Source organism: Erythrolamprus reginae, chromosome 9, assembly GCF_031021105.1.
Source record: "Erythrolamprus reginae isolate rEryReg1 chromosome 9, rEryReg1.hap1, whole genome shotgun sequence".
Lineage (NCBI taxonomy): Eukaryota > Metazoa > Chordata > Lepidosauria > Squamata > Dipsadidae > Erythrolamprus > Erythrolamprus reginae.
Window position 1 is genome coordinate 45533586 of NC_091958.1, and position 25660 is coordinate 45559245.

The 25660-nt window shown below is 42.1% G+C and overlaps 1 protein-coding gene across 2 annotated transcripts in view; it reads left to right on the forward strand.

The window, feature by feature from the left end:
* NTN3 (netrin 3) overlaps window positions 1-25660 on the forward strand; it is a 173930-nt gene that overhangs the window by 74483 nt on the left and 73787 nt on the right. For both annotated transcript variants that reach the window (XM_070761061.1, XM_070761060.1), the window contains exon 3: window positions 16648-16836. In XM_070761061.1, the coding sequence (XP_070617162.1) occupies window positions 16648-16836 (189 nt within the window). The remainder of the gene's footprint in view (window positions 1-16647; window positions 16837-25660) is intronic.

The window sequence follows — 25660 nt, forward strand, 5'->3', positions numbered from 1 at the left end:
AAAAAAAATCTACCTTCCAAATATTTTGCTTAAAAACAAATCCAACAACAGATTCCAAACTAAGCAGGTGTGGCACCCATTATGTAACTTGTCATGGTATGTTGATTAATGACTTCATCATTACTTAATCAGACTTTGGCTGAGTGTATTGCCTCACCTTCTCGGCATCGTTTTTATTTTATTTTTTTAAATCATTTATCTGTTTGTATCCTGCCGTTATATATTTTTCACAAATAACTCCAGGCGGAGAACATTGCCTAATACGCCTTCCTTCTTCCTTTTTTCCCATGACAACAACCCTGGGTTGGGCTGAGAGGGAGCGATTGTCCCAAAATCACCCGGCCGGCTTTCATGCTTAAGGCAAGACTAGAACTCACCATCTCCTGGCGATTGGCCCAAAGTTGCCCAGCCGGCTTTCATGCTTAAGACAGGACTAGAACTCACCCTCTCCTGGCGATTGGCCCAAAGTTACTCAACCAGCTTTCGTGCTTAAGGCAAGACTAGAACTCACCCTCTCCTGGCGATTGGCCCAAAATCACCCAACCAGCTTTCATGCTTAAGGCAGGACTAGAACTCACCCTCTCCTGGCGATTGGCCCAAAGTTACCCAACCAGCTTTTGTGCTTAAGGCAAGACTAGAACTCACCCTCTCCTGGCGATTGGCCCAAAATCACCCAGCCAGCTTTCATGCTTAAGGCAGGACTAGAACTCACCATCTCCTGAGTCCTTTTAAGATTGCATAGAACATGGAAAATGATTTGGAAGGAACATTGGAGACTTTGGTTGGGCTAGAGGAACTACAAGGTCTCTTCAAACTCAGTTAATCTGTTATTTATTTATTTATTTATTCATTTATTCCATTTTTATGCCATCCTTCTTAGACTCAGGGCGGCTTACAACATATTACAAATAGCATTTTTTAACAGAGCCAGCCTGTTGCCCCCACAATCCGGGTCCTCATTTTACCCACCTCGGAAGGATGGAAGACTGAGTCAACCTTGAGCCGGTGATGAGATTTGAACCGCTGACCTACAGCTTCTTTGAAGGCTGGTCCACTAAGAAGCAGGGAAGGTTGACTGGCGGTATGGCTCCAGTTCATTTTGCATCCTGTTGCAGTGAGAGGGACCAGGGAGAATTTCATTGGTTGGGTCAATGGCTGAACATGTTCTTACAGTGCCACCTTCTGGCCAGCTGCTTGACCACCTCTTTGCAGATGACCAGAGTAACATTCTTATTTTTGCCAAGTGACCTCCAATTCACAGACATGAAGATCTTATTGGCCAGATTCTCCTTGAATTGGTTTCAAGTTTAGATTGGAACTTCAGGGTCTTGGTTAATCCTTTCAACCTCTACATGGCTCTGCTTTGGATTCCTCTTGGAGAAATGTTCCCAGTGGACTTCAACCCACCTCGTGTCTTCTTCTAGGAAGGAAATGCTCTTGAGTTCCAATCCCAAATGATGATGTTTATCCATCATGTTCGAAGAAGGTCTTGACTTCTAAAGGGGAATTGGGGGGGGGGGATGTCAAGACTTGCATGTGACTTAGATTAAAGTGTGAGAGAGTTGCGCATAGTCAGCCTCACTCTCTCTTCCTGGATTCCATCTTGCTCCAATAGCAGGACGAGAGTCAAGACAGTTGGAGATGTGCTGGGCACAGTGGTTGACCAGGGCATCTTTCGTGTCTTGCCTTGCCTTGCTCTTGCCGCATCGTTTGCAGGCACCACGTTCAGGGTCTGTTCTGGGTCCTATTCTTTTTAATATGTTTGTGAGTGACATAGGGGAAGGTTTGGTAGGGAAGGTTTGCCTATTTGCCGATGACTCTAAAGTGTGCAATAGGGTTAATATTCCTGGAGGGGTCTGTAATATGGTAAATGATTTAGCTTTACTAGATAAATGGTCAAAGCAATGGAAACTGCAGTTTAAAGTTTCCAAATGTAAAATAATGCACTTGGGGAAAAGTAACCCTCAATCTGAGTATTGCATTGGCAGTTCTGTGTTAGCAAAAACTTCAGAAGAGAAGAATTTAGGGGTAGTGATTTCTGACAGTCTCAAAATGGGTGAGCAGTGTGGTCGGGCAGTAGGAAAACCAAGTAGGATGCTTGGCTGCATAGCTAGAGGTATAACAAGCAGGAAGAGGGAGATTGTGATCCTCTTATATAGAGCTCTGGTGAGACCACATTTGGAATACTGTGTTCAGTTCTGGAGACCTCACCTACAAAAAGATATTGACAAAATTGAACAGGTCCAAAGACGGGCTACAAGAATGGTGGAAGGTCTTAAGCATAAAACGTATCAGGAAAGACTTCATGACTTACAGTCTGGAGGACAGAAGGAAAAGGGGGGACATGATCGAAACATTTAAATATGTTAAATGGTTAAATAAGGTTCAGGAGGGAAGTGTTTTTAATAGGAAAGTGAACACAAGAACAAGGGGATACAATCTGAAGTTAGTTGGGGGAAAGATCAGAAGCAACGTGAGAAAATATTATTTTACTGAAAGAGTAGTAGATCCTTGGAACAAACTTCCAGCAGACGTGGTTGGTAAATCCACAGTAACTGAATTTAAACATGCCTGGGATAAACATATATCCATTGTAAGATAAAATACAGGAAATAGTATAAGGGCAGACTAGATGGACCACGAGGTCTTTTTCTGCCGTCAGTCTTCTTTGTTTCTATGTTTCATGACCGTTGTCCTATTCTAGTAGTTTTCATCCGCTCAGTTTGCCGGAATCTGTCTTCACACGCTTGGGATAGACAAGTCCCTATCTCACCGATGGTCAATGACCCATCGGCTACTTTCAATCTGATTTGGACAGCCTGTCATAGTTGTTGCCCAGGGTGTGGCTACTGCACCTGCTACAGCTACTGGGAGTAGTGATGGGTGAACTGAACCCCCACAATTCGGGTCCGTACTGAATTTTGCAGTGTGCGGGATGCCGAACACGAACCCGAAATTTTTCCAAAGTTCGGGGTTGTGTTCGGCGTTCAAAGCTTTAACGTCACCGGCAGGTTGCTAAGGACGCCAAGGTGATCACTTCCTGGACTCCATGGAATCCAGGAAGTGATCACCTTGGCGTCCTTAGCAACCTGCCGGTGATGTCAAAGCTCCGCCCCCGGAATCTCTTCGTGGGAGGGATTCCCCAGCTCCTTCAAAGGAAGGTCTTCACGTAAAAATAAACATTGTTATTTTTACGAAAAAGGACACCGCAGCAGCGCTGCAAGCAAAGGGCGGTCCTTTCACGTAAAAATAAACATGTTGGGATTCTATGGAATCCAGGAAGTGATCACCTTGGCGTCTTTAGCAACCTGCCGGTGATGTCAAAGCTCCGCCCTGGAATCTCTTCATGGGAGGGATTCCCCGTTCGGGTTCGAGTTCAGGTTCGGTTCGGGTTCGGCCAAATTTTGCATAAAATTCAGTCGAACTTGCCAAACCCAAACATCGTTGGGTTTGCCCATCACTAACTGGGAGCCACAGATGAGAGATGAGTGACAGGTGGAGATCAAAGGTGAACAAGCTGCCCTAAAAGCTGCCCTAAAATGAGCTGCCGTAAAAGAACACGACATGCCCCTGCACCAGATGTGCTACCCCTCCCTGAACACCCTATACACTCCTAAAATACAGTGTTTTTAATAGGGAAATGAACACAAGATTAAGGGGACACAATTTGAGGTTAGTTGGGGGAAAGATCAGAAGCAACGCGAGAAAATATTATTTTACCGAAAGAGTAATAGATGCTTGGAACAAACTTCCATCAGACATGGTTGGTTAAACAAGGTTCAGGAGGGAAGCGTTTTTAATAGGAAATTGAACCCAAGAACAAGGGGGCACAGTCTGAGGTTAGTTGGGGGGAAGATTAGAAGTAACATGAGAAAATATTATTTTACTGAAAGAGTAATAGGTACTTGGAACTAACTTCCAGCAGACGTGGTTGGTCAATCCACAGTAACTGAATTTAAACATCCCTGGGATAAACATAGATCCATCCTAAGATATAATACAGGAAGTGCAGACTAGATGGACTATCTATCTATCTGTCTATCTATCTATCTATCTATATCTATCTATCTATCTATCTATCTATCTATCCTGCCGTCAATCTTCTATGTTTCTATGAGTCCACATCCTTGAAGATGCTCCTTCTCAATGTCCCTGCCCATTCCCCCAGCCTTCTGGAGTATGGAGTATCCTAACCATTAAATCTTTTAATACTGTAAGAAATCTGAAGATTTCTCTGGATCGCTGATGCTAACCAGATACCCTTAATTAATGTCACTGCATTGTTCCTTTTTAAAATTTAAAGGGTTCATTCCCTGTTTTGTTTATTCTTGCAAAAGGCCTGGAATCCGAAGACGTTTGTCGGATACGTATAAATAAATAGCACTTAGAGAAAGACTAACATGCTGGGAGCAGCAGGGAGAGAGACGTAGAGTTGGAAAGGGATACCTGGAGAGGACGGGGTAAAGAGAAATACACTCAAAAAAAATAAAGGGAACACTTAAACAACACAATATTACTCCAAGTAAATCAAACTTCGGTGAAATCAAACTGTCCACTTAGGAAGCAACACTGATTGACCATCAGTTTCACAGGCAGTTGTGCACATTCAGCTTTGTACAGAACAAAGTGTTCAATGGGAATATTTCATTCATTCAGATCTAGGATGTGTTCTTTCAGTGTTCCCTTTATTTTTTTGAGCAATATATTATTTTTTTGGATATTTTCCTATCCAACTCCGACTCCAGACTGATCTTCGCAGTCCCAACAAACTCAACCAAACCCCCTTCTTTAGCGGAGAAATCCATAATTTTTTTTACTACCGGTTCTGTGGGCGTGGCATGGTGTTGGCTTTGTGGGCGTGGCAGGCAAAAGGATACTGAACTCAATCTGTATAGTCTGGAAGACAGAAGGAAAAGGGGGGACATGATCGAAACATTTAAAGGGTTAAATAGGGTTCAGGAGGGAAGTGTTTTTAATAGGAAAGTGAACACAAGAACAAGGGGACACAATCTGAGGTTAGTTGGGGGAAAGATCAAAGGCAACATGAGAAAATATTATTTTAATGAAAGAGTAGTAGATCCTTGGAACAAACTTCCAGCAGACGTGGTTGGTAAATCCACAGTAACTGAATTTAAACATGCCTGGGATAAACATATATCCATCCTAAGATAAAATACAGAAAATAGTATAAGGGCAGACTAGATGGACCATGAGGTCTTTTTCTGCCGTCAGTCTTCTATGTTTCTATGTTTCTATACTGCAAAATCCCCATTCCCAACCCACTCCTGGAGGAAAGATATTGCAAAATCCCCATTCCCTCCCCACTCAGGGGTCAGCCAGAGGTGGTATTTGCCTGTTCTTGGAACTACTCAAAATTTCCTGTACCGGTTCTCCAGAACCTGTCAGAACCTGATGGATTTCACCCCTGCCCTGCTTATATTGAAAAGGTAGCAACTGCTTTTACAGGGGTACCAAATTCCATTGCTTACGCACCTTATAGGCAAATCATTTTTCCTCTTGCCTGACTTTGGGGTAAGATAGAAAGGAGTTCCACTATCAGCAGAATCCATTGTCTCGATGGGTTGTGGTTAGATCAGAAAAGCTGGGGGTGAAAAGTGAGGAATGGATGCTAAAATCCAAAGGTAACCCCTTTGGCCTGGATGGGTGTCAACAGACTCAAACTCAACCCGGATAAGACGGAGTGGCTGTGGGTTTTGCCTCCCAAGGACAATCCCATCTGTCCGTCCATTACCCTGGGGGGGAATTGTTGACCCCCTCGGAGAGGGTCCGCAACTTGGGCGTCCTCCTCGATCCACATCTCACATTAGAGAACCATCTTTCAGCTGTGGCGAGGGGGGCGTTTGCCCAGGTTCGCCTGGTGCACCAGTTGCGGCCCTATCTGGACCGGGACTCATTGCTCACAGTCACTCATGCCCTCATCACCTCGAGGTTCGACTACTGTAATGCTCTCTACATGGGGCTACCTTTGAAAAGTGTTCGGAAACTTCAGATCGTGCAGAATGCAGCTGCGAGAGCGGTCATGGGCTTACCTAGGTATGCCCATGTTTCACCATCACTCCGCAGTCTGCATTGGCTGCCGATCAATTTCCGGTCACAATTCAAAGTGCTGGTTATGACCTTTAAAGCCCTTCATGGCACTGGACCGGAATATCTCCGAGACCGCCTTCTGCCGCATGAATCCCAGCGACCGATTAGGTCCCACAGAGTGGGCCTTCTCCGGGTCCCGTCAACTAAACAATGTCGGTTGGCGGGACCCAGGAAAAGAGCCTTCTCTGTGGCGGCCCCAACCCTCTGGAACCAGCTCCCCCCGGAGATTAGAACTGCCCCTACTCTCCCTGCCTTCCGTAAACTCCTTAAAACCCACCTTTGTCGTCAGGCATGGGGGAACTGAAACACCTCCCCCGGGCATGTACAATTTATGTATGGTATGTTTGAGTGTGTGTCTGTTAGCAAAATGGGGTTCTTTTAAATATTTTAAATTATATTTAGATTTGTTATAAATTGTTGTGCTATGCTGTGAGCCGCCCCGAGTCTGTGGAGAGGGGCGGCATACAAATCTAAGTAATAAAATAAATAAATAATAAATAAAACCCCATCCCAGAGTCCATTTGGGAGTTGGGCAGCTTATAAATCTAACAAGCTACGTAGCTTCTGCTCTGGCAATCTCACACTACTTACCAGAGCTTACAAAACTTTTGCCAGACCCATCCCCGAATACAGCTCATCTGTTTGGAACCCATATTGCACCTCAGACATTAACACCTTTGAAAATGTCCAAAGATACATCACCAGAAGAGCCCTTCACTCCTCCGCTCGAAACAGAATACCCTACGAGACTAGACTTTCAATCCTGGGCCTAGAAAGTTTAGAACTAAGACGCCTTAAACAAGATCTAAGTATTGCCCACAAGATCATATGCTGCAACGTCCTGCCTGTCGGCGACTACTTCACCTTCAACCACAACAACACAAGAGCACACAACAGATTTAAACTTAATATTAACCGCTCCAAACTTGACTGTAAAAAATATGACTTCAGTAACCGAGTTGTCGAAGCTTGGAACTCATTACCGGACTCCATAGTGTCATCCCCAAACCCCCAACACTTTACCCTTAGATTATCTATGGTTGACCTATCCAGATTCCTAAGAGGTCAGTAAGGGGCGAGTACAAGTGCACTAGAGTGCCTTCTGTCCCCTGTCCTATTGCTCTCCTATATCTCCTATACCTTTCTTCTATTCCTATATCTCTTCTTCTATTCTTTCATTGATATGTTCTATTACTATACCTTCTTTTCTATTATTTCTTAGATATATTTTACTATGAGTATCTCCTCTATAACCTTCATCATGTATTTTACTATGTGTATATATAGATATATACCCACTAAAACCCTCATCGTGTATTGGACTAACTAACTAACTAAATAAATAAATAAATAAATAAATAAAAATAAATAAATAAATAAATAAATAACTCACAGTCACTCATGCCCTCATCACCTCGAGGCTCGACTACTGTAACGCTCTCTACATGGCGCTACCTTTGAAAAGTGTTCGGAAACTTCAGATCGTGCAGAATGCAGCTGCGAGAGCAATTATGGGCTTCTCTAAGTATGCCCATATTACTCCAACACTCCGCAGTCTGCATTGGTTGCCGATCAGTTTCCGGTCACAATTCAAAGTGTTGGTTATGACCTATAAAGCCCTTCATGGCACCGGACCAGAATATTTTCGGAACCGCCTCCTGCCGCACGAATCCCAGCGACCGGTTAGGTCCCACAGAGTTGGCCTTCTTCGGGTCCCGTCGACTAAACAATGTCGTCTGGCGGGACCCAGGGGAAGAGCCTTCTCTGTGGTGGCTCCGACTCTCTGGAACCAGCTCCCCCCTGAGATTAGGATTGCCCCCACCCTCCCTGCCTTTCGTAAACTCCTTAAAACCCACCTCTGTCGTCATGGGGGAACTAAAACATCTCCCCCTTGCCCATGTTGTTTTGCCGTTTGATTGATTGACTGCGTGCCTGTTTTTTATATATATTGGGATTGTTTTATGAATTTTTTTAAATTTAAAATTGTAATTAGATTGGTGGGAATTGGATTTGTTACTATGTACTGTTTTTGTTATTGTTGTGAGCCGCCCCGAGTTTGCGGAGAGGGGCGGCATATAAATCCAATAAATCTAATCTAATCTAATCTAAATAAATAAATAAATCCCCAAGCTTCGTCCTGTGATGACCAAGTAGAGCAGTGTTTCCCAAAGTGTGGTATGCGTACCCCCAGGGGTATGGGAAGTCTTTGGCAGGGGTAAGCATTCAGAAAACGTTGCCTTTTCCAACTTCATATTTATGTGAAGTTGCTTTTTCAGCTTTTGTAGACTTTAAGTCAAAAAAAAGGAACAGACTATTGGACGTGGAACCGCATCTCAGATTAAGATGAACCACCAAGGAACCAAATTATGACGATTTGTCATCTCAGCACAAACAATTCCCTCCTTCTCATTGATCCAAATAAATGTTATTTATAATATAACTTTTATTTATATTTTATTATGAATAATTTTATTTTTCGTTGATTATTATTTTGGGTATGTACCAAAAAAAGAAAAAAAGGAATATATTTTGATTGTTATTAAAATACATTGTTTTGACGAGGGGTACTAAAATTATAGAAGAGGTACATATATGTCAAAAGTTTGGGAAATACTGAACTAGAGGAAGCCTTCTAAAATTGAGATTTTATTTAATTATCGATTTTTATTAAATTTATAAATAAAGTGGAGAAAGTGGAGACAAGTGATTTATGGGATTTAAAATGGGTCGTCCCCTCCCTTATCAACAGGGGCTGTCGAATTGCATGGGAGTGATCCCAGGAAAATGGAAGGTTAAAGGTTAAGGGTCAGAGGGAAGGGATCTCTTTTGTGCTCTTTTGAGGACCATTGTTGGCCAGGTCTATTGGTATTCTGATGGAACCCACCCACCCCTTCAATGGAAGGCAATCAGGGTGAATCTGCATAAAGGCATCTCCCTGTTTGAATATGTGTGCATGTGAATGTGTGAGGTTGTTGCTAAGGCTCTTAGTAAAGTTCCCCTTTCCATGGAGATATTAACATTTTGGGGGTGGGGTGCAGCAGCATGCATAATGCAATGTGGAGATGTTTCAGGAGCATCAAATGGATGGGGGGGGTGGATCTTCTCTACCAAAACTCTTTTGCTGCAAAATGAAACAAGCTGCAAAAATACGACCACTTCAGTATAAATTCCTTAGTTTTTTTCAAAAGGTCTTAGCTTCTGAGCAAAACTAATGAGGGGGAGGAGGGAGGGAAGGAGAGAGGGAGGGAGAAAGAAAGAAACAAACAAAGGAAGAGAGAGGGGGAGGGAGGGAGGGAGGAAGGAAGGAAGGAAGGAAGGAAAGGAAGGAAGAAAGATGGAAGGAAGGAAGGAAGGAAAGAAAGAAAGAAAGAAAGAAAGAGAGGGGGGAGAGAGGGAGGAAAGAAAGATAGAAAAGAGGAAAGAATGACAGGCGGAAGGAAGGAAGGAAGGAGAGAGAGGAAGGAAGGAAGGAAGGAAGGAAAGGAAGGAAGAAAGGAAGATGGAAGGAAGGAAGGAAGGAGAGAAAGAAAGAAAGAAAGAGAGGGGGGAGAGAGGGAGGAAAGAAAGAAAGATAGAAAGGAGGAAAGAATGACAGGCGGAAGGAAGGAAAGAAGGAGAGAGAGGAAGGAAGGAAGGAAAGAAAGGAAGGAAGGAAGAAAGGAAGAAAGGAAGGAAGAAAGATGGAAGGAAGGAAGGAAGGAGAGAAAGAAAGAAAGAGAGAGGGGGAGAGAGGGAGGAAAGAAAGAAAGATAGAAAGGAGGAAAGAATGACAGACGGGAGGAAGGAAGGAAGGAAAGAAGGAAGGAGAGAGAGAAAGAAAGAAAGAGAGAGAGGGGGGAGAGGGAGGAAAGAAAGAAAGATAGAAAGGAGGAAAGAATGACAGATGGGAGGAAGGAAGGAAGGAGAGAGAGAGAAAGAAAGAAAGAAAGAAAGAAAGAAAGAAAGAAAGAAAGAAAGAAAGAAAGAAAGAAAATCCTCTCTGGTCTCAACTGCACATTTCCCAGAATTCTTTCAAGACAACCACTAGGGCCCAACAGAGATTATACTACCTGAGACTTCTCAGGAAACAACCACTGAATGTAAAACGGCGGGGGACCTTCCACCGCTGCACCATAGAGAGTATTTTAACTTCCTGCATCTGGTCTGTGGTTTGCCAATTGCACAGTGGCAGACAGGACAGCACTACAGAGGGTTTAATGCCATTGCCCACAGCAGGGGTGGGCAAAGTTGGCTCTTCTGTGACTTGTGGACTTCAACTCCCAGAATTCTCGAGGTAGCATGATTGGCTCAGGAATTCTGGGAGTTGAAGTCCACAAGTCATAGAAGAGCCAACTTTGCCCACCCCTGGCCTAGGATCATTGGTTGCCCTCTCCCCTCTTCAGAAGAGCTTTCATAGCTCCTGCTGTCTTAAGAAAATTCAAAATGTTCTTAAAGATCCATCTCATCCTGGGCACCCTTTTTCAAAAAACTATTACCCTCTGGCAGACGGTACAGGATAATAAACACAAGGATAAATAGGCTGAAAAATAGCTATTGAATGCTATTGTATAGTGCAATATTAATGCAATATCAGGGTTTTTTAACTTAGAATGTGAAGGAGGTGGGTTTGTGTTTTATTTTTAAAGTGATATTTTATTTTATGTACGCTGAGAGCATATGCACCAAGACAAATTCCTTGTGTGTCCAATCACACTTGGCCAATAAAAATTCTATTCTATTCTATTCTATAATGTACATTGAAGATCGAGGGAGGCGGCTCAGTAGCTAATAAATCTAATAAATAAATATAAATCTAACAAATCTAATAAATAAATAAAAATAAATAAATAGTAAATAAATAAATAAATATAATGCGCTGAGCTTGTCGATCAGAAAGGTCGGCAGTTCGAATCCCTAGCGCCGCATAACAGAGTGAGCTCCCATTACTTGTCCCAGCTTCTGCCATCCTAGCAGTTCGAAAGCATGTTTAAAAAGGCAAGGAACCACCTTGGTAGGAAGGTAACAGTATTTTGTGCACCGTCGGCACTTAGTCATGCCGGACCCCTGACCACGGAATTCTCATCAGAGCAGTGACGGCTCTTCAGCTAAGAAGTGAAGATGAGCACTGCCCCCTAGAGTCGGGAATGACTAGTACGTCTGTGCAAGGGGAACTTTTACCTTTACCTTATACTTAAGATGGCGTTTAATTTTGCTGTACGAGGTGCAATGACAATAAACTGAACTGAACTGAATTGAACTAAGCTAAACTAAACTGAACTGAACTAAAGTGAACTAAAGTGAAGTGAACTGAATTGAGCTGAACTAAAGTGAACTGAACTGAACTAAAGTGAACTAAAGTGAAGTGAACTGAATTGAGCTGAACTAAAGTGAATTGAACTGAACTAAACTAAACTAAAGTGAACTGAACTAAACTAAACGAAACTGAACTGAACTAAACTAAAGTGAACTGAACTAAACTAAACTAAACTGAACTGAACTAAACTAAAGTGAACTGAACTAAACTAAACTGAACTGAACTGAACTAAACTAAAGTGAACTGAACTAAACTAAACTAAACTGAACTGAACTAAACTAAAGTGAACTGAACTAAACTAAACTAAACTGAACTGAACTAAACTAAAGTGAACTGAACTAAACTAAACTAAACTGAACTGAACTAAACTAAACTGAACTGAACTAAACTAAACTGAACTGAACTGAACTAAACTAAAGTGAACTGAACTAAACTAAACTGAACTGAACTGAACTAAACTAAAGTGAACTGAACTAAACTAAACTAAAGTGAACTAAACTAAACTAAACTGAACTGAACTGAACTAAACTAAAGTGAACTGAACTAAACTAAACTAAACTGAACTGAACTGAACTGAACTAAACTAAACTGAACTGAACTAAACTGAACTAAAGTGAACTGAACTAACTAAACTAAAGTGAACTGAACTGAACTAAAGTGAAGTGAACTGAATTGAGCTGAACTAAAGTGAATTGAACTAAACTAAACTAAAGTGAACTGAACTAAACTGAACTGAACTAAACTAAACTAAACTAAACTAAACTAAACTAAACTAAACTATGCAAAAACATGCCAGATTTTTTTGGGTGTGTGTGTGTGTGCTAAAATCATGTTTCAGCAGATCAAACAATCGTGCCAACTGTTGTCTCCCAAACAGAGCCATGAATCTGGGCATCTCTTTTCCTCCTGAACATTGAGATGGGCAATTCCTTAGACGACGTTTGCATTGAGGGCTGCTTGGGCAACCCAGCCAGGTTCCCCTCGAGCCAAAATAAACACTGCATGGCATTCCACAAGCACTTTACGAACATATTTGGCGGGTGGAGGGTGTGGCAGCTTTGGTCCAAGACCAGGTTTCTCTTGCCTGGCAAAAGGCACAACTGAAGATCTCGGGGACTGTAGACAGCAGACCCTTACTCACGAGCCGTACAGAAGAGAACGCCACTTGGTTGTGGGTTTGGCACAAGCTGGCAGTCTTACAACTTCAGGAAGAGTCTCCCACCGTCTGAATCGTTCCTGGCCAATTTGCAGACGCCAATTTGCTGGAGAAAATTTGACAGATGTCCGCTCCATCGGGGAATTTCAGTAGCCTGCGCAAAGGAATAAGAACGCCAGCCTTGGGTCATAATTGCCCCATTATTTACAAATTATTTGAACCTTGATTGGTTAATTAGTTGTGTGAGGTTGTTTTTGTTTTTTTTAAAAAACAGAAAGGAGTGGGGGAATTGGCTGGGCTTATGCGAGGAAGGAAGCAAGCAAGCTGCTATATAATTAGCCCAATAGCATGCAATTAAATTCTTATTAATACCCTCAAACAGCAGGGACCATTCAGGCCTGTAATTACTTTTGAGAGGGAGAAAGATTGAGCTGTATCAAAAAAAAAAAAGCCCTGACAGGCGGTTGCGAGACAGGTTTTTAGCTGCGCTTCCTCTCCGCAACTTGGGAGGGAATAAGAAGCGTGTGCAATCGACATGCTTAGCAGCACTGATTCAAGCACAGTCATGTTAAGGAAGAGAAGGGAGATGGTCTTGCCAAGCCTGACACGTTGGTCGGCTGCCTGCTGGATTTTTTCTACCCCCACTCCACAACTGCCTACAACTGAACCCCACTTCTGGAGTTGCTGGAACCCATTCTCCAAGCCCACCTAAGGCCATGCGCCAGTAAAGGCATGGCTTTGTAAAGAGAAGCAGTTTGGGGTAGGGGTTAAAGCATCAGGTTAGAGCAGGGCTCTCCAACGTTGGCGACTTTAAGACTTGTGGACTTCAACTCCCAGAATTCCTCAGTGAGCTTTGCTGGCTGAGGAATTCTGGGAGTTGAAGTCCACAAGTTTTAAAGTCACCAACGTTGGAGACCCCCTGGGTTAGAGAGTGGGAGATTGTGATTTCTAGCTCTGCCTTAGCCATGAAAACTTGCTGGGTGACTTTAGACCAGTGAAGGGCGGCAAAACTTTTTACTACCACACTGTGGGAATGGCTTATTTTATAGGTGTGGGTTGCCGGCCATGTGACCTGGTGGGAATGGCCTGACAACCATATGATCAGAGGGGGGCTTAAAGGTCATGTGACTGACTGGCTTAAAGTTGGCCAACTGGACATCACTCGTGTCGAGGGTTTGAGTTAAGGTGCCTGGCCTCTCCTCTCCTCAAAGAGATACAATTTCCCTATCTATTTACTAGTATCGAGATCAATTCCAGGCATAGCCGTGAGTGATTGATTAGGCAAACGTGGATGATTGTGTTGGGATGAATGAGGTTTTTTTTTAAAAAAAATTAGTTTTTTTATAGTAATTTTTAATATTAGATTTCTATACATGTGTATTGTAGTGTATTTGTTATGTTGTACACCACCCTGAATTGTCTGAGAAGGGTGGCATAGAAATTAGATAGATAGATAGATAGATAGATAGATAGATAGATAGATAGATAGATAGATAGATAGATAGATAGATAGATAGATAGATAATCTATCCATCCATCTATCTATCTATCTCTATCTATCTATCTCTATCTATCTATCTATCTATCTATCTCTATCTATCTATCTATCTATCTCTATATATCTATCTATCTCTATCTATCTCTATCTATCTATCTATCTATCTATCTATCTATCTATCTCTATCTATCTATAGAGTGCAGAGAAGAGCAATAATGATGATTAGGGGGCAGGAGGCTAAAACATAAGAAGAACAGTTGCAGGAACTGGGCATGTCTGGTTTAATGAAAAGATGGACCAGGGGAGACATGATAGCAGTGTTCCAATATCTCAGGGGTTGCCACAAAGAAGAGGGAGTCAAACTATTCTCCAAAGCACCTAAATGGGTGAGAACTAATCAAAGAGAGAAGCAACTTAGAACTAAGGAGAAATTTCCTGACAGTTAGAACAATTAATCTGTGGAATAAATTACCTCCAGAAGTTGTGAATGTTCCAACACTGGAAGTGTTTAAAGAAAATGTTGGATAACCATTTGTATGAAGTGGTGTAGGGTTTCCGGCCTAAGCAAGGGATTGAACTAGAAGATCTTCAAGGTCACTTCCAATTCTGTTATTCTATTCTAAATATTAATACTAAATCACATTTCACATAAACGATAAGCTGAGCCAGCAGTTGAATCTTAGGCTGACAAAGTAATGAATTCCACAGTGTGTGCCTGCAGAAATGTTCCCGCTGGCCCGTATCTGACCCAGTGGTAGGTTCTTAATGATTTTGCTACCGTTTCACGCTTGGACGCGTGCACCACTTTGGACCAGTTCTAAGAACTGGTCCAAACCGCAAGCAATCCACCACTCATCGGACCAGACCTGGGTGGAAGGAGAACAAAGCAAACCATCATTTGCTGTTGAAAGATGTCTCCTTTCCACGATTTTTCTGGGCGTGTGTTCAGAGAGGAGCTACAGAAAGGTCTGGAGCTGGACGCATGGTTCCTGATACCCCCTGTTGGTTCTGGAGGGTTAATCCAAAGAACGGAGCAAGGGTATGAACGGAGGTGCAAAGCCAGAATAACTTTAGCAGGTCTCCCTGCTGCTTCCTGGCTCTCTTCTCAACTTTGCAACTTGGCCGAGGATGATACGGTTCTCATTCCATAACAGCTCAAGCGAGAAATAAGAAAGGATCCTCCTGGCCAGAGGTTTTTGGGTGGACACTGGACCCGCAGCTTTAGATGGGACGTGCCATCTGGGTGTGAATCAAAGACTCCTACAGATGGAAAACAGTTTTTCTAATTTTGTTAACTCGAGCCTTCATTCAGGGGCTCCAAAACCAGCCTTTTCTCTTATTTCTTTTAGTTTGTTTGTGTGTTTGTTTGTTTGTTTGCTTGCTTACTTCTTTGCTTCCTTGCTTCTTTGCTTCTTTGCTTCTTTGCTTGTCAAGCAGGTAAAAGATAGCAGGTTATAAACATGGACATGAACGAAGGAAATGAATACAAATAAAATGGAGACAATAGGACAGGGATGGTAGGCACGCTGGTGTGCTTACAGCAATAGCATTTAGCATTTAGACTTATACAGTGTTCCCTTGATTTCCGCAGGGGATACGTTCCAAGACCACCCGCGAAAGTTGAATTTCCGTGAAGTAGAGATGCGGAAGTAAATACACTCTTTTTGGCTATGAACAGTCTCACAAGCCATCCCTTAACACTTTAAACCCCTATATTACCATTTCCCATTCCCTTAACAATCATTTACTCACCATTATTACTGATATTCACCATTGAATAAAACACTTAGTGATCCTGATATTTATAAACGTAATTATTTATTAACAATAATTACTTTTTTTTTGCAATAATAATGCTGATTAGTCGAGATTTCAGCCAATCAACAATGGCAGACGGAAGTTTGGCAATGACGTATGACGGGCGGGAAAAACCATGGTATAGGAAAAAACCCACGAAGTATTTTTTAATTAATATTTTTTGAAAAACCATGGTATAGGCGAAGCTGGAACCCGCGAAAATCGAGGGAACACTGTATACTGCTTCATAGTGCTTTTACAGCCCTCTCTAAGCGGTTTACATAATCTGCCTCTTGCCCCCAACAATCTGGGTCCCCATTTTACCCACCTCGGAAGGCTGACTCAGCCTTGAGCCGAGGTAGTTTTGAACTGCTGAACTACAGCTAGCTGTTAGCTGAAGTGTAATGTTGCATTCTAACCACTGCACCACCCCGGCTCTTGATGCACCCACCCCTAGGGGTGAAATGCTCCCAGCCTTCACTCATGCCTGTCAGTCATTGGAGATTTCAAGTGGAGGAGTGAAGGGCTCTTCTGGTGAAGTATTCTTTGGGGACATTTTCAAGGGTGTTAATGTCTGAGATGCGATATGGGTTCCAAACAGATGAGCTGTATTCGAGGATGGGTCTGGCAAACGTTTTGCAAGCTCTGGTAAGCAGTGTGAGATTGCCAGAGCAGAAGCTACGTAGGATTAGGTTTACAACTCTTGAAGCCTTCTTGGCTATGTTGTTGAAGTGGGCTTTGGCACTTCAATCTTTTGTTATTAGTATACCAAGGTCTTCCATCTCTTCCTTCCAGCCTGCAACTGCAACCTCCATGCCCGGCGTTGCCGCTTCAACATGGAGCTCTACAAACTCTCCGGGCGCAAAAGCGGTGGCGTCTGCCTCAACTGTCGGCACAATACGGCAGGGCGGCACTGCCATTACTGCAAAGAGGGCTTTTACCGTGACGTGAGCAAGTCCATCTCCGACCGCAAGGCCTGCCGAGGTAAGGAACGAATGGGGTCGGCTAAATGGGGGGGAGGGCTCACATAGGGGGGCACCCGGACAAGAAAACGGTTCACCATCACTGACTTAGATAATCTCACTTGAAAATGCAAGAGTTAAGATTCAGAAAGATGGTTTTTTTTTCAGTTAAGGAAGCTCTAGAGATTTCAGGAAGTATAATGAATGGAGCATGAGTCTTACAAATGTTGTGTTTCCTTTTTTTCTTCTCACCTAGTATTAGTGACTATTTTTTTTTTTTAGGAAGCTGTTTCATTTGCATCTGTTTTTGCAATGGTCAGATTTACTTTTTTAACTTCTTCTGAAGTTACATTGGTGGCCCTATAATTTCAAGGGCCAAGAAACTGCCTTTTTTCTTTTCTGTTCCTTTTCTTTCCTTTTTCCTTTTTCCTTTTGTTATTCAGGGCAGCCTAAATAAGCCAATATTGAGTACTACAAAAACCATAGAAGCTAATATGCACATTGGTCTACTGTGAAAGGTGCTTTGGGCTGGTCCCCTGGGTTGTGTGCCACCTCCTACAAAGCTTTAGGCATAGCTTGGTAGAGGAATTTCAATCCATGTCTGTCTATCTGTCTGTCTGTCTCTCTCCTTCCTTCCTTCCTTCCTTCCTTCCTTCCCTTCCTTCCTTTTTTCTTCCTTGCTTCCTGCCTGCCTGCCTGCCTCTTTTCTTTCTTTCTTTCTTTCTTTCTTCCTTCCTTTCTTTCTCTCTTTCTCTCTCTCTCTTTCTTCCTTTCCTTCCTTCCTGCCTGCCTGCCTCTTTTCTTTCTTTCTTTCTTTCTTTCTTCCTTCCTTCCTTTCCTTTCCTTCCTTCCTTCCTTCCTTCCTTCTTTCCTTCCTTCCTTCCTTTCTTTCTCTCTCTCTTTCTCTCTCTCTTTCTTTCTTTCTTTCTTCCTTTCCTTCCTTCCTTCCTTCCTTCCTTCCTTCCTCTTTTTCCAGTGCAATCAGGGTGCAAGTTATGTATCTGAGTGTAAAATCAAAAGAGATGAGATCCATTTGTTTTTTTACTTTGCATAGATTCCTCCATCAGCATAAAATAATTGCTGCACGCTTGGTGCTTTGTCTTCCCTTTGCTTTGATATATCTGTTTTCTTTTTAATTATTTTTTAATTGTAAGCCGCCCAGAGTCATGGTGGAGTCAGGCGGTCTCGACACTGAACCATTAAATCAAAATTACGGTTATTTATTTAGAGAGCTAATACTGCTGCTTATCTGATTTGTGTTACTCCGGATAACGAACAGCAAATAAACAAACAAATGGATATATTCAACAAAATACAAAGCAGGGTTAAAACCATCAAAATGCAATAACTGAGACAGTACAAAAAGACTCACAATACAAGCCACACCTACGGGCTTAACTAACATTCCAGCCTGGTGAACAGCCAAGAGCTTGTGATGCAATAATGACCAATTTGTGTAGTGGTGAAAGTGTTAACCTAGAAACCAGGAGACAGTGAGTTCAAGTCCAATTTTAAGCATGAAAGCCAACTGGGTGACTTTGGGACAATCACCAGGTGATGGTGAATTCTAGTCCCACCTTAGGTATGAAAGCCTGATGGATGACTTTGGGACAATCACCAGGAGATGGTGAATTCTAGTCCCACCTTAGGTATGAAAGCCTGATGGATGATTTTGGACCAATCACCAGGAGATGGTGAATTCTAGTCCCACCTTAGGTATGAAAGCCTGATGGATGACTTTGGGCCAATCACCAGGAGATAGTGAATTCTAGTCCCATCTTAGGTATGAAAGCCTGATGGATGATTTTGGGACAATCACCAGGCGATGGTGAATTCTAGTCCCACCTTAGGTATGAAAGCCTGATGGATGACTGGGCCAATCACCAGGAGACTGTGAGTTCCAGTCCTGCCTTAGGCATGGAAACCAATTGGGTGACTTTAGGCCAATGACCAGGAGATGGTGAGTTCTAGTCCCGCCTTAGGCATGAAAGTCAATTGGGTGGACTTTGGGCCAATCACCAGGAGATGGTGAACGGCACAGTATCTTAGCTAGAGGTTTTCCCGAACCCCTGCAAGTTGCCAGCAGCCCATCCCTGGGCACATACTTACAACGGTTCTTAAGAGACTCTTCCTTAGTAAGTCCTTCAGTCAAAAGTATCAAAGTCCTTCAGTCAAGGGCAGAGGTCTTCAAATTTGGCAACTTTAAGACTTGTGGACTTCAACTCCCACAATTCTCCAGCTGGCATAGCCGGCTGGAGAATTCTGGGAGTTGAAGTCCACAAGCCTTAAAGTTGCCAGGTTTGGGGACCACTGGTCAAGGGTATCAATAGTTCAGTTCCAATGTCCAGAAAATAATTCCCTGCCTATGGATAAAGATTTTTTTTTTTTACAAAACAGACCAAAATTCAAACAACGTTTCTGATGGATCTGCATTCAAGCGACTGTGTACTACAGTGTTTCCCAACCTTGGCAACTTGAAGGTATCTGGACTTCAACTCCCAGAATTCCCCAGCCAAGGTTGGGAAACACTGGTGTACTAAATTACTGTTCCTGCTGTCAGGCTCTGTTTAAAAAAAGATCCAACTTGTCTTTCTCCATCAACCATCACAGCAGTCAACTCTTGAGGTTTCTCCCTTCCTGTCTCCACGTGAGACCATGTGGTTAGGGTCCCCTGCTGGGGCAGGAAGCCATTTCCGTCCTGGTATCCCTTCCACACTTGGCCAATGCAAGGAAAGCACTAGGGTGTTGTGCAATCATCTGCACATCTGGATTGCAAGCAGGCTGGCTATGAAACATACAGTACTTGCCCAAGGTTGGCTGACTCAATTCCTGATGTTCAAAGAAGCTCTTTTTTGCGAAGGGATGTTTAATGTTCTTAGGGGCTGCCATCAAGAAATAGGTTAACCTATTTTCCAAAGCACCTGAATGCAGGATAAGAAGCAATGGATGGAAACTAATCCACAATCAACCAGCGGAACGACTTTCCTCCAGAAATTGTGAATGCTCCAACACTGGAGGACCGTCTTCTGCTGCATGAATCCCAGTGACCGATTAGGTCCCACAAAGTTGGCCTTCTCCGGGTCCCGTCAATTAAACAATGCCGTCTGGTGGGACCCAGGGGAAGAGGCTTCCCTGTGGTGGCCCCAGCCCTCTGGAATCAACTCCCCTCAGGGATTAGGACCGCCCCCACCCTCCTTGCATTTTGAAAGCTCCTGAAGACCCACCTTTGTCGCCAGGCATGGGGAAACTGATATACCCCTAGCTATTATGGTTTATGTACGGTCTGTTAGGTTGTGTGATTGTTTTTCTTTTTATAATAAGGTTTTAAATTGTTTTTTAACATTAGATTTGTACGTAGTGTATTGTTGTGAGCCGCTCTAAAGTGTATGTTCACACACACACGCACAGCTCTTCTAAAATTATACACATTCAACCTCATTTTGACAAAATTGAACGGGTCCAAAGAGGGGCCACAAGAATGGTGGAAGGTCTTAAGCATAAAACTTATCAGGAAAGACGTAATGAACTCAATCTGTACAGTCTGGAGGACAGAAGGGAAAGGGGGAGACATGATCGAAACATTTCAATATGTTAAAGGGTTAAATAAGGTTCAGGAGGGAAGTGTTTTTAATAGGAAAGTGAACACAAAAACAAGGGGGCACAATCTGAGGTTAGTTGGGGGAAAGATCAGAAGCAACATGAGAAAATATTATTTTACTGAAAGAGTCGTAGATGCTTGGAACAAACTTCCAGCAGACGTGGTTGGTAAATCCACAGGAACTGAATTTAAACATGCCTGGGATAAACATAGATCCATCCTAAGATAACATACAAGAAATAGTATAAGGGCAGACTAGATGGACCGTGAGGTCTTTTTCTGCTGTCAATCTTCTATGTTTCTAGGTTTCATTTACTGCGATAGGAAAAACATACCCAGAGCCCAAAAGGGGGGGGGGGGAATCAAAATTTTGCTACCAGTACTGCGTACCTGACCATTCCCGTAGGAGCCACCACTGCTTGTTAGGTAATTTGGTAGAGCAAAGGCTGAGGTTTACACAGCAAAGCCAGCCTGCTTTCTTTTTCCAGAAACTGCAAATGTTTTGGTTCCAAGAAAATAAATTATCTGGCAATTCATAAGGCTTCGTCACCGGGCGTCCTACAAGCCAGCAAAAACTTGGTGTTTCTGTTTGAAGACGGGCGTCCTTCTCAGTGCTTTGGAGAGCCCTTTCCTCATTCTAGAAAAAAAATAAAATAAAACCACAATTTGTCTCAAGGGAATCGGACAAAACGTGCCCCACGCAGAAAAAATGTCCCCATCTTGTAAATTCCAGACAGAGCGAAGCAAATGAGGACTTCCCTCTCACCCAGATTAATAATAATAATAATAATAATAATAATAATAATAATAATAATAATAATAATAGACCTTTATTCCTTTATTACAGTCAAAGACCATCAATATAATAAAGACAGAACATCCAAGAACCATTTCAGATTCTTAGAAACTAAAAAAATTTAAATTGTTGGGGGAAAGATCAAAAGCAACATGAGAAAATATTATTTTACTGAAAGAGTAGTAGATCCTTGGAACAAACGTCCAGCAGACGTGGTAGATAAATCCACAGTAACTGAATTTAAACATGCCTGGGATAAACATATATCCATTCTAAGATAAAATACAGAAAATAGTATAAGGGCAGACTAGATGGACCATGAGGTCTTTTTCTGCCGTCAATCTTCTATGTTTCTATCTCTTTGATCCTAGTAGCAGATTCTTGGGTGATAAATGTAGTCCTTGACTCACAGCAGTTCATTGACCATCCAAAGTTGGTCATCACCCAAGTCAACAAAGACATGCTTGGTGTTGAGGTTCTTGGGCATCTGGAGACAAATGGCTTACAGAATTCATGACTTGTATGCCACCACTCTCCAAAGATTATTAGTTAATGGAGACGTAATGGTGAATCAGCCAGGCGGTGAACTGACAGGGCTTTATTTTAATTTTATTTATTTATTTATTTTATTTATTTTATTTATTTTATTTATTTTATTTATTTTATTTATTTTATTTATTTTATTTATTTTATTTATTTTATTTATTTTATTTATTTTATTTATTTTATTTATTTTATTTATTTTATTTATTTTATTTATTTTATTTATTTTATTTATTTTATTTATTTTATTTATTTTATTTATTTTATTTATTTTATTTATTTTATTTTATTTATTTTATTTATTTTATTTATTTTATTTATTTTATTTATTTTATTTATTTTATTTTATTTATTTTATTTATTTTATTTATTTTATTTATTTTATTTATTTTATTTATTTTATTTATTTTATTTATTTTATTTATTTTATTTATTTTATTTATTTTATTTATTTTATTTATTTTATTTATTTTATTTATTTTATTTATTTTATTTATTTTATTTATTTTATTTATTTTATTTATTTTATTTATTTTATTTATTGTTAGAGTTGAAAGGGACCATGCAGGTCATCAAGTCCAACCCCCTGCCTGAGCAGGAATCCTAAAGCACCCCAGCCAAGTGGCAGTCCAATCTCCTCTTGAAAGTGTCCAGAGTTGGGGAGTTCACAACCTCTGCAGGCAGGTTGTTCCAATGGTTGATCGCTCTGACCGTCAGGGAGTTCTTCCTTACTTCTAGGTTGGATCTTTCCTTGGTCAGCTTCCAGCCGTTGTTCCTCATTCGGCCCTCTGGTGCTCTGGAAAATAGAGTGGCCCCCTCCTCTCTGTGGCAACCCCTCATATACCTATATACAGCTATCATGTCTGCTCTGGCCCTCCTTTTCTCTAGGCTATCCATGCCCAGTTCCCGCAGTCTCTCTTCGTAAGTCTTGGTTTCAAGTCCCCTAATCATTTTGGTTGCTCTTTTCTGCACCTTCTCCACACAACGGCTTCACCGTTGTGTTCTGTGCCTCTTTTCCCCATTGTTGCATCTCGGTCAGAAAAGTTCGTGCTCTCTGCTCAAACACTGGGTAACTTTTCTTGCTTCTCCATGTCAGCCACTGTGGAAGGACTCCCGCTGTTTCTTTAAAAGCCGTCTGGGAGGGATTGCAACACAGAACTGAAGTCAAACTTGGAAACCAAGTTTGGTTCCCAGTCAGAAGATACCACAGGGAAGTGGTGGGGAGCCGGTGGGGGGGGGATATGACTGGCTACGTCCTTGGCACTGAGAAAACAGACGTGGCTCGCTGAGGCCAGGAGATCTGGAGATGGGCCAAAGGGAAGGGAAATGACACATCCCCGGAATGATTTAGCCACCCTACAGATAAGGAAGTGAGTGATCAGGGAACTCCAACTAGTCATCCCACAGCATCGGGCATGAAAGAGCAGTTCTGCAGCCAGTGGTGAGGGTTCAATATTTTTTTTACTACCAGTTCTATGGGCATGGTTTGGTGGGCATGGCAGAGGAAGGATACTGCAAAATCTCCATTCCTTATCACCTCCAGAGGAAAGATACTGCAAAATCCACATTCCCACTCCACTCCAGGGGAAGGATATTGCAAAATCTCCACCAGCTGGGATTTTGGAAGCAGAGAATAGATGGGGGCAGGGACAGTCAGAGGTGAAATGTCCCATTTGGTATACTAATAACAAAAGATTTAAGTGCCAAAGCCCACTGCAACAATAGAGCCAAGAAGGCTTGAAGAGTTGTAAACCTAATCCTACGTAGCTTCTGCTCTGGCAATCTCACACTACTTACCAGAGCTTGCAAAACTTTTGCCAGACCCATCCTCGAATACAGCTCATCCGTTTGGAACCCATATCGCATCTCAGACATTAACACCCTGGAAAATGTCCAAAGATACTTCACCAGAAGAGCCCTTCACTCCTCCGCTCGAAACAGAATACCCTACAAGACTAGACTTTCAATCCTGGGCCTAGAAAGCTTAGAACTAAGACGCCTTAAACAAGATCTAAGCATTGCCCACAAGATCATATGCTGCAATGTCCTGCCTGTCGGCGACTACTTCAGCTTCAACCACAACAACACAAGAGCACACAACAGATTTAAACTTAATATTAACCGCTCCAAACTGGACTGTAAAAAATATGATTTCAGTAACCGAGTTGTCGAAGCGTGGAACTCATTACCGGACTCCATAGTGTCATCCCCAAACCCCCAACACTTTACCCTTAGATTATCTACGGTTGACCTATCCAGATTCCTAAGAGGTCAGTAAGGGGCGAGTACAAGTGCACTAGAGTGCCTTCCGTCCCCTGTCCTATTGCTCTCCTATATCTCCTATACCTTTCTTCTATTCCTATATCTCTTCTTCTATTCTTTCATTGATATGTTCCATTACTATATCTTCTTTTCTATTCTTTCTTAGATATATTTTACAATGAGTGTCTCCTCTATAACCTTCATCATGTATTTTACTATGTGCATATATATATATATATATACCCACTAAAACCCTCATTGTGTATTGGACAAAATAAATAAATACAATAAAATTACTCAAAATGTCCGCTACTGGTTCTCCAGAACTGGTCAGAACCTGCTGAATCCCACCTCTGGTCCACACATAAGCCAATTTATTGCTGAACAGCCTAGGAATCTTCTTAATTAAAAGTTAGCACTTACTTGGAATTAAATAAGGGTTAACAGAGTTCAAGGGCAGTTGGATTTTGTCTACTTTTTATTTATTTATTTATTTTTATTTATTTATTTTGTCCAATACACAATACATATTGAAGAGAATAGACATGTATAATAATAGACATATATAAAGAAAAGAATAGAAGAAAAGATATAAAAATAGAGGAGAAGATATATGAAAGGAAGAAAAGATATATGATATATGAGATAAAGGAGAGACAATTGTACAGGGGACGAAAGGCACTCTAGTGCACTTATGTACACCCTTTACTGACCTCTTAGGAACCTGGAGAGGTCAATCGTGGATAGTCTAAGGGAGAAATGTTGGGGGTTAGGGGTTGACACTACGGAGTCCGGTAATGAGTTCCACGCTTCGACAACTCGATTGCTAAAGTCATATTTTTTACAGTCAAGTTTGTAGCGGTTAATATTAAGTTTGAATCTGTTGCGTGCTCTTGTGTTGTTGCGGTTGAAGCTGAAGTAGTCATTGACAGGCAGGACGTTGCAGCATATGATCTTTGTGGGCAATGCTTAAATCGTGTTTTACTTCTGGCTGCTTAAGGATTCCAGGCTAATCCCTCTCTTAACTCCTCCCCCAAGTTCTGCCATTCTTTCTCGTATACACATCTTCAGACCCCCTCCCCTCTGCCTCTTGTATTCCCCGAACATCTTCGTTATAGCATCTGGAAGCCATCCAAATTTACTTCTGATTGAACTGCTTTAATTGGACCGGAGAAGAAAAGTATTAAATGCCTGAATGGCGAGCAATCAGGCAAACTGTGGTGGAGCTGAATTAGTTTTAAATGGCCCGGAAACAAAATCCAAATGTAGGTTTTGTCCTGGCCACACCTCACTGCTCTTTTTTTTCAAGCGTGCCTCTATTTTAAAGGCAATGGCAGGAATAGAAGGTAAGCCCAGCATTGGGTGTGGGTAGTGGCATGCAGGATGGTGGTGAGTCGTAACACCCTTTCACTAACTAAACCGTCAACTAAACAATGTCGCTTGGCGGGACCCAGGGGAAGAGCCTTCTCTGTGGCGGCCCCAACCCTCTGGAACCAGCTCCCTCCAGAGATCAGAATTGCACCCACCCTCCTTGCCTTTCGTAAGCTTCTTAAAACCCACCTCTGCCGCCAGGCATGGGGGAACTGAGATACTCTTTCCCCCTAGGTCTTTACAATTTTGTGCATGGTATGTCTGTATGTATGTTTG